The sequence below is a fragment of the Gymnoscopelus microlampas genome, assembly GCF_963454915.1.
Source record: "Gymnoscopelus microlampas genome assembly, chromosome: 9".
Lineage (NCBI taxonomy): Eukaryota > Metazoa > Chordata > Actinopteri > Myctophiformes > Myctophidae > Gymnoscopelus > Gymnoscopelus microlampas.
Window position 1 is genome coordinate 50,095,298 of NC_139946.1, and position 13,580 is coordinate 50,108,877.

Genomic DNA, 13,580 nt, shown 5'->3' on the forward strand with positions numbered 1-13,580 from the left:
TTTCGGTTTCGGAAAGGCAACTTTCTGACCAATCACACCGTCTGAACTTTCTTTCGGCTAGTCAGAACATCTCGGAGGTGCAAGAACAGACGAAAACAGAGTTCTGACAGGCACAGCAGAAGTTCCGAATTACGTCATTTTGCAGTTATTGCCTACCCTGTCATGTTGGTTGAAGTTTGTAGCCGGCCTAAGGGCCAACCAAGAGTCATATTTGAAGAGTCATATTTGAAGTGCACAAGGAGGGTTTTAATGCTCTCGTCAGAGTCCACACACATACTCACACTTAACGTTCAAGTTTGAGACGGACCAACATGGCTAGTAATATGTTATTATAGTAATATGTTACACGGTAAGAACATGAGACACGAATACAATGATCAAAGATCGCCGACGTTGGCATCAGATAGAGCAGGGGTCTTCAACGTTTTCAGGCCAAGGACCCCCTAGCTGAGAGAGAGATGAAGCAGGGACCCCCTACTCTCTATTGTATAAAATTGTGTTTCAGATTAAAGTTTTTTTTACTTAGTCTGCTCTTTTTTCCCTCTACACCTATAGCCTCTATGCCAAAAATAGCCGATCTACAAGCTCTCAACGCCTCGCGCTGCGAGGTGTTGAGACCTTGTAGATCTGCTATTTTCGGCTAATGTTCCCCTCAGAAAAGGAATTCTAGGGTTCAAGTGGTTAATGTAAAAAAACTAAATCCTATCACACAAAGATTTGGCGGACCCCCTATAGTAGCTCTGAGGACCCCCTAGGGGTCCCGGACCCTCTGTTGAAGACCCCTGAGATAGAGAGATACCTCTGGCGTTACAACTGGAGTTTGCCTCCGGGGTCACTGCTGCACCGTGGCTGCACACTGTAGTACATGTAGCTATAGGTTGGGACGCAAGGGAAAATAGACCCATGGGGACAATAAAACATACCTTACCTTACCTTACCTTACCTTACAATCCAATGCCATATTATGGTATAGTTTTTGTGACAGTCTTATGTAGAGCTGTTGAGTTAAAAGCACACGCTTTAGCGCTTATTTCAGATCGTGTATCTCCCACTTAGCAGTGTGGAGTCATGTAGCTGTAGCCCATATATTAGCAGTGTTTCTTTCATTAGAATGTGTGTGTGTGTGTGTGTGTGTGTGTGTGTGTATTGTGTTACTATACTTGTGAGGACCACATGTCGTAGAATTTGAGAAACAGAGTTATGCCTGATTTATACATACATAGTTTCGCGGCAGTGTCGTGCAACGAAAATAGCCGATCTACAAGCTCACAATGTGTTGCGGCGCACTGGGGAAAAAAGTGGCATTCATAAAATTGTCCACCTAAAATGATGTCCTCACAAGTATAATAAACAAATGTTTGTGCGTCTGCATGGGTGCCTGCCTGTGTGTGTGTGTGTGTGTGTGTGTGTGTGTGTGTGTGTGTGTGTGTGTGTGTGTGTGTGTGTGTGTGTGTGTGTGTGTGCGTGTGTGTGAGTGTGCGTGTGCGTGTGTGTGTGTGTGTGCGCGCTTGTTTAGAGCAGTGGTTCTCAACCTGTGAGTTGGGACCCCCAGGGGGGTCACCACATGATTGGTCAGCCTGAAAAGGTTGAGAACCACGGGTTTAGAGTGTATCCATCCTATTCCATATGCCAGACTATCTATTGCGTGTTGAGTTCTATGGGTTTGGTGTCGTGTGCAGTATCATTGACTGAAGTGTGCTATTTGCTGACGTCATGTCAGCTGACATATACATACGTAAACATAAAACTATGTAGAGAAAAGCGATACATGTAGAAAAAGAAAAACAACCATGGAAAACCTTTTGTGGATTTATCATTGAATATTATTACAAGGATGATGATCATTAAAAAAAAAGAAATACTGTAGTATATACAATATATCCTGCCAAATTGTTATATAGAAATCACAGCGCACGTTTTCTGTGTGTGAACCCCACCATGTGTGTCTTCATATTGATGAAATAATACAATAATATTATTGTTGACGATGTCTTCATATGATTATTTTTTATTACGTGACTTTGTAAATGATAGAGCTTAGGACATTCTACTGGTGTTGAGTATGGATTTATTTTTATGCTGTATTAAATACCCTAGAGACTTTATGTGAACTTATTGGTGTCTTACTTACAGTCCTCCTGTACGAGGGAGAAGCACAAAGTGATTGTACAAAATATTGTGAATGTTTGTATATTATAGATGCAATTTAGTATAATAATGAATAAAAAAAAATCACAATCTTTAACCATAGATTGTTTTGTTTTGTTTTTTTGTCTCAGAAAAAAACATAGATTTGTATTTATTCAAGTGTGTGTACCAACTACCAAGTGCTGCGCTATGACCTCGTAGATCTGCTAAATGTGTGCAAATCTTTGAATATATATATATATGTTTTAAAGTGAACATTTTTAACTCAAATCTTTGCTTCCTGGGGGGTCCCTGGAACAAATTAGAATGTCCTTCTAATGCGTGAGGGGGCTGATTTTTCCACTACTTTTTTCATTTATAGACGGATTAAAGTGAAAATGGGCCCTGTGCACAAAATCGCAACGGACCCCCCCCCCCCCGGGGGGGGGAGACACATTTTGCCGTTATTGCGGTTATATTGGGCGTTTTTTGGTTACTTTATTTCGGTTTTAGGGTTAGGGTTATGTTATTTAATTCTTATTTTTGCCTGATTTTACCGATTTTTTATCCAAAAAATAATTATGAAAAAAAAAAACATATACATATATATATATTATATATATTTTTTTTAAAAGCCTATTAAATCCAAGGGCCCCCATTGGCTCAGGGCCCTGTGCACGTGCACACTGTGCACAAGCTATAATCCGTCCCTGCAGTAAAGTAGGCTGAGTACAACTGGGGTCAGGAGAGGTGACACCTCTTATGTTGGCCCCCAGCCACTCTATCCTTGACTGGCCTCCACAAACCCAGGGTGCTTTTTTGCCCAACTTCCCATGTAAGGAATTTCACCCTTAATGTTTTTACCATGTGACACAAAAATAAACTGATGATAGTTCTGAAAAGCCATTTATGAAATCTATGAAAAAGTTGAATCTGCAACACACTTTTATACAATATGCACTGTAGTGGGGGTCCCTGCTTCATCTCTTTCTCAGCTAAGGGGTCCTTGGCCTGAACAGCATTGAAGACCTGTGGGTTAGATAACACAAGCTTGAGATGAGTGTATATTGAATTTTGAAGACTATTATTATTGCCCTGACGAAGGCAGCCACTTGGCCGACATGCATCGGCATTTTCTTTGTATTGTGTTTCCCTTTTAATTTGTATTTAATTTTTTATTATTATTTTACTACACAATAATCAATATTAGTTTAAACTTAAGCAGACTAGCCTAATTCGTTAAATGTAATATATGTGTCATAACAGATATAGATATAGATAGGCAGACAGACAGACAGACAGACAGACAGACAGACAGACAGACATACTCATTTAAATAAAAAAAGATAATAATACAATAATGATTGAAATGAATGAAATGATAGTACATCATCAGAGAATAGGCTTACTGATAAAAACATGAACAATACAGCTACATCTGCAGTGCACACAAGGCAAAAACTATATTAAATACAATAAAAACATAAAAAATGATCGAATAAAAATGAATGAATGAATTCATTAATGTATTTGTATTTGATCATTGGCATCATTTAAATTATACCAATATTCCTGTTGTTCATTTTGGACTCAAGGCAACAAGTACCCATAGAGTTAAAGGACAACTTTGTTTTTTTACAACCAAGGTTTATGTTTTAGATTGTTAATTAAAGTAAATAAAAGATGAGTGTTAAAATTTTTTAATTTACTGCTTTCTATAGTTTTAGCAATTTTCACAATCTTTTTTACAGTGTTTTCACAGTGGGCGGGGGCATTCTGTCCGGTGGCTAAATATGTATTTTTTTAACACATTAACCCGGCGTTTTCTTTATTATTATTTACAGTAGCTCTTCTAGCCCCCAATAACTCACATCTGGCCATCTCAGACAGCCGGACCTTTTTTATTGTGTAAAAAAGGCATATTTAGCCACCGGACAGAATGCCCCCGCCCACTGTAAAAAATATCGCAAAAAATGCTAAAACTATTGAAAGCAGTAAATGAAAAAAAAATTACACTCATCATTTATTTACTTTAATTACAAGCTAAAATATAAACCTTGGTTGTAAAAAAACAAAGTTGTCCTTTAAGGCAAGTACCCCACGCTAAGCCTCGGGGCCAATCAGGCGCTCCGTCTTTGAGCCGTGGCAACAGCTCCACCAATCACGTGCGGCCTTGCAGACTTTGTTTTGACTACAGGCAGTGTTGCCATGTCCGTTTACTATATAAAGCGACTTTGGACTTGTTTTTCTGTAAAGTTGCTTGAAACTATTGGTAGTTGCGGTTTTTGGGACTTAAACACTTCATTTGGGCTTGCTTCCTACATGTTGTTTAAACCAGTGGTTCTCAATTTATTTCATGTCAAGGACTCCCAGATTAATATGTTTTTGTCCGTGGAGTGGACCCCCATCTGAAAATATTTTGGTTTTTTTTTCCACTGTTTTGTTTATTTCAAGATTCAGAGAAATAGACAAGAATATGCAGAGTCAAGTAATATCAAAAGTAAAAATATACAACATTTTTTTACAAACTTCCTCCAACAAGGAGGAGACTATTATACCCTGAATCAAGTTTTTTCAAAACAAACAAACAAAGACAACACACGGACAAATGTGCAGATAGAAAGAGAATAATAAATAAACAAACACAAAACAACAAAACAACAAAACATGGCTTGATCACCCCACAAAGCAAAACATATTTGAAAATATTTTGTGCCAGGGACCCCATACAAGATTTGTGTTGTGAAAATGTTAAATTATTTATTTCTTTTTTTGAAAATATATTTTTTGAAATTGCCTCTTTTGGGCTTGTTTTAATAGACCTGGTTATTGCTTACTTCTCTCACAAAACCTGGCAACATTGACTTGAGGGTTGACCGGGTTCAGGTTGTATATAAAGCAGCTCTTCTCTCATCTCTCTCTCTACATATTAAAGGTTAGTTTATTATCTTATTGTCTAATTAAACACATCTTTGATAAGCCTTCATTCATTAGAATGTCTTAATAAGCGGCCATTGATGTTATTGAGTGTTATTGTGTGGATATTAGCCTGTTAGCCGCTAATATAGCCTCCTCAAGCTAATTGAGCTTTACTTAACCAGTGGTGTAAAGTAGTTAAGTACATGTACTCAAGTACTGTACTAGCCATGGTTCACCATGAACCATGGTATGACAGTCATGTTTCAGGGCTAGTACTGTACTAAAGTACAGTTTGAGGTATTTTATTTTTACTTTACTGGAGTATTTCCCATTTTCAATACTTCTACTCCACTATAGCTGTAGTATACAACCCTCGTAGACGTATTTATGATTCTGACGATCTACGAGAGTTGTAGGGTTCACCCCCCATGGAGACCTGGACTTTCCGCAAAGTACTCCAAACGTGCACAAATTGAAAATAAAGGTGCTTACCCCAAAGCCCCAAATGTTAACTACTTCTACGGGGTAGTCGTTTAATGTAATAATCCATATCTTTCAATAAATAAGTGTTTTAATGCCGTCTGTGGCCGAACGCCATTTTTTCACCCTCGTTTACTTCCTGTTTACATTTAGTGTAATTCGGGGTTTCACCGGATGCGCCCCTCACTACCCGTCACTACCGCCCATTGGGAACTTCCGACAGAATCGGCCACAGACGGCATTAAAACACTTCTTTATTGGAATATATGGATTATTACATTAAACTACTACCCCGTAGAAGTAGTTAACATTTGGGACTTTGGGGTAAGCACCTTTATTTTCAATTTTGTACACGTTAGGAGTATCTGAGGGGCATAGTGCTGAAAGTCCAGGTCTCCATGGGGCGTTAACCCTACAACTCTCGTAGATTGAAAACGTCAGAATCATAAATACGTCTACGAGGGTTGTATACTACAACTCCACTACATCTCAGAGGCAAATATGGTACTTTTACTCCACTACAATTATTTGAAAACTTTAGTTACTGGTTACTTTGCAGATATAAATGATTACATTATAAAACATACATTAACCACTTCAGCCCTATTTTATACCTAGGCTATTTGAAAATAGCAGATCTACAAGCTCTAAAGTACTTTTACTTTTGGTAGTTAAGTATATTTTCATACTTTTGTACTAACATTTTGAACACAGGCTTTTTACTGGTAACAGAGTATTTGTTATATTGTGGTATTGCTACTTTTACGTAAGAAAAAGATGAAGTACTTCTTCCACCACTGTAACTTAACTAACTGATGTCTGATCTTCTACTCTTCTAGTACAGAGCTGTCGCTTGCCGACCAGACCACACAGAGCTTGAAGATCAGCACTTTGTCACCAAGCCACACCAACCTCACTCTGCCTGAGCCAGTCAAGGTGGGTTGAGGATAAAAGAAGCTGGTAGATATTCTGTTCTAATCACGTATATCTACTATATATTTTAAAACACAATGAAAACTCGAGATCTTATCCATTATCCATTATGGTATTTTACAACTGATTGATTTGATTGCATACTTTATTAACAGATTGCAAAAAAAGCACAGAAAGTACAGTTCAATACTTTACAGCAGTGGTTCTCAAACTTTTTCATGTCAAGGACCCCCAAATTGACACTTATTAGCCCGCGGACCCCCATTTGAAAAGATATGCCAGGGACCCCCATAAGAGAAGATTTTTTACGGCTCTAGAAGTGATTCTCAACCATTTTAATTTCAAGGATCACCAGTTTGACATGCATTAGGGCTACTGACCCCCATTTAATGGCATTTCTATCTCTTGGACCCCAATTTATATTGTAACATCTATGTCAATTTAACAAATGGAACCAAATGGACCCGTTAGGGTCCATTTGGTTCCATTTGTACACTCTCAGAGTTACACACCCATAAGGGTCCATTTGGTGCCTAATATATCAATTAGCTAGGGACCCCCTGGAACTCCCTCAAGGACCCCTGGGGGTCCCCGGACCCCACTTTGAGAACCAATGCTTTACAGGACCCTTACAGGTCTGTAACTCAGAGTGTGTACAAATGGAACCAAATGGACCCTGGTTCCATTTGTACACACTCTGAGTTACATGAACATAGATTTTACGATATAAATTGGGCTCCACGAGATAGAAATGCCATTAAATGGGGGTCCGTCCGTAGCCTAATGCATGTCAAACTGGGGGTCCTTGAAATTAAAATGGTTGAAAATCACTGAGCCGTAAAAATCTCTCCTCTTACGGGGCGCCTTGGCATATCTTTTCAAACAGGGGTCCGTGGGCTAATCAACTTGTCAACTTGGGGGTCCTTGACATGAAAAAGTTTGAGAACCACTGTACTATACTACTCCATTTCTATGAATTGAATACACAGGACTCCAATGGAAACAAGCCATGGTGCTTTCTTGGGTTTAATCTTCTAAGCATCCTTTTTTATTGAACTGTACTTTCTGTGCTTTTTTTTGCAACCTGTTAATAAAGTATGCAATCAATCAATCAATCAATCAATCAATCAATCAATCAATCGATAAGTTGTAAAATACCATAATGCAGTGGTTTTCAACCCTTTTCATATCAAAGTCCATTATTTATTCGCCATTTGAGCCACGGACCACCGTTTGATGAGATTTAGACCCTCAGACCTAAAACGTAGAATATTTTGTTATCATTGGATACGATTTTGTCAAAATAACAATTCTTCTACATTCTCTAATTGTGTAGACTTCTTGTAAATTAAGTAATGCAGATGTTTTACAATAATTCAACTTGAGAGTGTAAAATGAAACCAAATGGACCCGTAAGGGTCCATTTGGTTTCATTTTACACTCTTGTTACAGTGGTTTCATTTTACACTCTGTTACACACTGTTAAAGATCTATAAGGGTTCATTTGGTTACCAACTCTCCGTCATTTAGCTGGGGACCACCTGGAAACTCCTCAAGGAACACTGGTGGTCCCCGGACCACTGGTTGAGAACCACTGCCATAATGGATAAGAGCTCGAGTTTTCATTGTGTTTTAAAATCATAATCATCTTTATTGTCACATGAGCACAGGTTTACTGGATGTAAAGAAGTGGGTGAAATATGTTTTTCGTACATGCTCCATCATTTGTAAGAAAGGGGAGAAGAATGGAGACAGAATATACATATACAAAAATATATAGCATAACAGGTATGCACATGAGAATAATAATAATACCTCTTATGTAAATCAACTATGCAAATGAACAGCAGCAGGTGCAGACAGCAATAGAACACTAACAACAGAGAAGAGGCCTTTGTGCTTAAAAACAATCCATAATATCCTTTTAAAATAAATGCTTATTCATATCATCACTGTAAACCATGTCCAAAACAGTTACTTTTCAATAAATGGGATAGGAAAACACCTGTATTCCAGTGAATCCAAGTTATTATTTAGTTATAAGCTCTTTCACACTTACTTTATTTTTCTAATGTGACAAAAATAGCAGATCCACAAGCTCACAACGCGTTGCAACGCGATGCTGCAAAATCTTCTATTTTCCGTTAAGGGCATTCATTCCTTTATGAAAAAATAAAAACATAAAAAGTTTAAATATGGAGATACGAGATAACAATATGTTCTATGCACAGCAGCCATATAGGAAAGAAATTGGGCCTCTTTCTTACTTCAACAGTGGTTCTCAAACGTTTTAATTTCAAGGACGGGGTCCATTTGGTTCCATTTGTACACTCTCAGAGTTACACGCCCGTAAGGGACCATTTGGAACCCTCGCAAGGAACCATGAGGGTCCCTGGACCACACTTTGAGACCCACTGGTGAAGCAGAGTGTTTCCAGTGAGCCAACATGCACAATATCAGCACCCTGACTCTGTTTGACCATAATGGAACAGAGCCTTCATTTGTATCATTGGTAACACCTGTGAAGGAAGTAAGGAAGAGGCCCAATGTCTTTCCTATATATATATATATATGGCTGCTGTGCACAGAGCCTCAAATGTGTTCTCCTCATGGGGCTGACGGTTCCAGCTGTTTCATTATTGTTTCCCTGTACAGGATATGCCTCAGACCAGTAAGTCGTTGAGTTTGTCCGGAGGATCCACGGGGCAGGTGGCTGCACCGGACCAAGGGGAGCCGCCTCCGCCGCCACCTCCAGCCGAGCCCAGGGGTCCGGAGCTGGCACCGGGGGAGGACGGGGGGCCAGAGAGGGTCTCGCAGCAGGACCCGGGTGACCCACAAATGATCAAGTCACCCAGTGACCCCAAGAATTACAGGTGAGACTAGTTACTAGCGTTTATGTCACATGGTTTTGTTTTTTTATTTATTTATTCAGGGAAGACCAGTTGAGAGAGCAAGCTCTCTTTTCCAACGATGCCCTGATTACACGTGATGCTGATGTGTGTGTGGCTGAGGTCAGCAGAGTGCTTTTAAAGGGTCATACCAGGTCTACGTTTGACTTCATACCAGTTCAGTTAGACACTTACTGGAGAATTCTGGACTAGCCTTTTCTTACCTTTATATGATATTATATCCTAGGACGAGTGGTACAGTAGAACATTTTCATAACTCCATCCCGAGTCCACCGCAGCTAAAAACGTGAGCGGACGGTCTGTGTGCTTTTTTTTTGTGTGATATCTGACGTTCATATTGACAGAAAACCCTCCACAGTGTTTGTGTTAGATGCGTTCCTCCGGATGTCTCGACGAGATTTCACCCGTGATTTCATCAAAGTCTGCTTGTAAACACTAAGGCGGCCTATTTGGGACAAAAACACTGTGGCGAGGTTTCTGTCATTATGAACATCAGATATCACAAAAACTATAAAAGTCGTACTTTCCCACTCATCCTGATATAATGACACCATATAAAGGTAAGAAAAAGGCTAGTCCGGAATTCTCCTTTAAGCTCAGGATGAACCATAAACCATTTATTGCTATGATATTGCATTCAGTTTGGCGGTGTGACTCTGCTCCTGTGATACTATAGATTATCTGTGCAAGCATGACACAATCTGAGATCACATTCACACACCCCCCCCGTCAAAAGCTGAGCCCAAAAACTGATTTATTACATGAATATAACATTGAGCCTTTCAAAGGCATAAGTTAGATACACACATATCAGTTTGAACGTTGACAGGCTGCAGAACGTAGCTGTGACAATGCTGAGCATGTAGAATGAACAGTGAATGATGTTGGACTGCTTAAAAATACCGCCTAAACTGGCCTGTGGGAATGAAGGACGGTGTCTGTGTGAGTTAGCTTGTTAGCAAATGAGAATGATGGGAGATGAGTGAGGTTAAACGTGGAGACCGACTGACTGTTGTGGGTGTATGCAGTGGTGTGTTCTATGTTTTTTGCGGAGGGTATACGATAATTATTCCCTGCACGACATGCGCGATACGCTAGCTCGTTTTCAATGGATGAAATGGTTAGTAGTACGGTATAAGCTTTTTTCCCAAAAGATCTGCACTGTATACGGTGTACAGTGTAACACGCCGGTAGAACACCACTGGGTGTATGTATGTATTAATCTATTCAATCCGGGAACACATCTGTGTCATTTCTTTGGCTAATCAAAAATAGCAGATCTACAAGCTCATAGCGCAGCACTGAGTGCCGCGCTATGAGCTTGTAGAGCTGCTATTTTTGAAAAAAATGTGAACATTTGTGCAAATCTTGCACAAATATGCAAGATTTAGGGGGGGGGGCGGGGTCCCTGGAACAAAACATTTTGAGATGGTAGTCAGTGGCCAAATACATTATCTAAAATGTTTCTAAATCCTAACAGTATGTTGTTATATCAGTGTTGCTCTAACTTTTCCATGTCAAGGACCACTCAAAATGTATTTGGCCGTGGACCCCCATCTCAACATATGTTGTTCCAGGGACCCCCAGAAGCACAGATTGGAGTCAAAAAAGTATATAATCAAAGATTTGAACACATTTTCAACGATCCCGGAAGGCAGATCTTGCCTTCCGTGCCTACCTGAACTATCGCTGCGCTGGATTCAGACCAGTCTACGTTTGACATCCCACCATTAGCAGATTGTCCATGTCTTCTCTAAATGTTTTGCTCATAGGTAGGGCTGCAACTATCTTTTGATTTGCAACTCAAATCGACGCAAACAAATTCGAATGACTTTTTTTTATAATCGACTCAAAATATTTGTCTGATTTAACACTTAATCCCTTCGTCATACAACGGTGTCGCTAACAATGCGTTGTGAGGTTGTAGATCAGTTATTTTCCGGAAGGAGACTAGGTGTAGAGGGAAAAGGAGTGGACCCAGTCCCAGTATAAACCTCTGGGGGACCCCGGTAAACTTAGTATAATATAGTTTTAAGTGGTTAAAGGATCATGCCACATACTTTTGACTTCTATTCATTAGCAGATTGTTTCTGTCTTCAACAAGTCATGCAGTTTATACGTTGGTACAGTGATTCTGAAACCTTTTTGGCTTCAAAAACCCCATTCCCATATTTCAGATTCTAATTATCTGAATACAATATTTAACTTGGGGTGGAACAGTGGATATTTTTCAGTAAGTCCAGTTTAGATGTCAATCTGTTCAAATAATGTGTAATTAAGTATTGCTTTCTATTCAATAACAGTTGTGCTAGTCAGGGTTTTGATTCAATTTGGTTGAACTCTTTACACATTTACATCATGTTCGTACACTGTTTTTCAATGTAAACATAACATCAAATAAATTCTTCCTTTTCCACTTTCTCTCACGTTCCAACTGTAGTACTTACACGTACCCCTAGGCTAGGGGTACAAGCACTGATAAAGTTTAGGCTGTTTTCAGTGGTTTTGTATTCTGTGAGTTCATGTGATGTGTGCTATGGAATGTATTGGTGTTATAATGGAATTTATTGGACTATTCATTTTTATTTATGTTGCTGGACCACATTGGAAACAAGTGTTTCATTACACTTGTATGTGTTTATCCTGGGTTTAAGTTATATTGTGATTACTAACTTGTTTTTCTTATACCAAAATCAAATCAAATCACCCCCATTTTGAGAAACACGTTTTTAGTAGATCTTCTAATATCATTCACTGTCAGTCATGTTGAAACAAGCATGGAAAAACACTCCACCAGACATACTATTCCTTTTAAAACATGCCCTGCATAAGTTCTAACTGGGAAATACATGCGTTACATTACTTCAGAATAAATTGAGCAGATGATCTCTCAGGCCATTTCCTCCCTCATGCTAATACATTTTACAATTATTTTGGACAGGTATACAATTATTTTGGACATTATAGGTAAAAATGTTCAGCAGATTTCAAAACATAAACTAAAAACATAAATTAAAAAATGACAAAATATTTTCACTATTTCTCGCAGAACAAAGTACAGTTTATAGGGGTTACGTTGTTAAGCAGAGTTAGGATTGGTCCTCCCAGTGATGTCATTATTCCATCCATGTAAAGTTAAATTACAGATCAGTGAAATGATCTTAATGGCAGATCAAAACACAGTCAATGACCTGGAACTACTGTAGGAAGTCAAATAAGTATTGACTTAAGTATTGAGGGAATTCTACAACTACACACTTGCTAAGACTGAACCCACTTCAGTTCTACCCGCTCATCAGGAGCGGTTAGGTTTATGTTCACCTTCAGTGCACTAAGAAACACATTTTAGAGGCAGAATAGGTTTTTATGGTCATTGTCTCCCTCTCATGACCGAGAGAGGTAACTACAATGATATCCGGTCTATCGTACATCTAGTGTCCACCGGTTTGCTTCAAATAACTTTATTCCCAACCAGGAGGTGTCCTAAATGTCTCAATACAAGAGTAAAGAGAACACCTCCAACCACTACACATGTGCTAGTTATATTGTATTAACATACTCTACCTGTACTAGTTATAAATTATATTGTATTAACATATGGTACCATACAGATGTATTAGTTATATTGTATTAACTCTCTCAGTGCCACGCCCCGAGATATCCCGAGTTTTCCCCGAGTACCCTAGCTGCCAGAACGAGAAATGCCGAGTTTTTACTTTTTACTGTGGTCGTGCTATTCTGTTTATTTTTCATGATCACTTTCACTTCCTGACTCCTTCAGACTCATTGGGTTCCGGTTTCATGACGCAGATTCCGTTTCCGGTTCTCATTTTTTTCCCGCGGTCATTTTCGGCCAGAATAGGGAAAGTCACGGTTTTTCACACGGTATACAAAACGAACGGAGAGGTCCACGTCTATTCTCTTTGGTCTGGGTGACGATCAGTCATCGTAGTCGTGTATAACATTGTATTTTAACCCGATCAGAAATTGTTGAGAACGTCACATCCGTTTATGACCGGATGTGACGTGAGCCTGTTTGGGAGGGGGCGAGCGAGTCAACGAGGTCATCAATGTCTCGATTTGCTGCTCTCCACTGGTAGAACTGTCGTATGAGTTTAAAACTGCATATAGACAAGCTATTTGAAAATTAAATGACAAAATAACAACAACAAAAAAACGAAAATTGCTGGCACTGGGGGAGTACTTTATGAA

The 13,580-nt window shown here is 39.2% G+C and overlaps 2 protein-coding genes across 3 annotated transcripts in view; one reads left to right on the top strand and one right to left on the bottom strand.

Annotated features, from left to right (window-relative positions):
* The window catches only part of LOC311052606 (ribonuclease inhibitor-like), a 436,715-nt gene that overhangs the window by 169,410 nt on the left and 253,725 nt on the right, over window positions 1-13,580 (bottom strand). The window lies entirely within an intron of this gene.
* The window catches only part of nrd1b (nardilysin b (N-arginine dibasic convertase)), a 43,895-nt gene continuing 35,310 nt past the window's right edge, over window positions 4,996-13,580 (top strand). The window contains exons 1-3 of one of the 2 annotated variants that reach the window (XM_084067646.1): window positions 4,996-5,062; window positions 6,366-6,466; window positions 9,115-9,332. In XM_084067646.1, the coding sequence (XP_083923772.1) occupies window positions 9,118-9,332 (215 nt within the window). In that variant the 5' untranslated portion in view covers window positions 4,996-5,062; window positions 6,366-6,466; window positions 9,115-9,117. The remainder of the gene's footprint in view (window positions 5,063-6,365; window positions 6,467-9,114; window positions 9,333-13,580) is intronic. The other variant, XM_084067645.1, reaches the window with a different exon arrangement.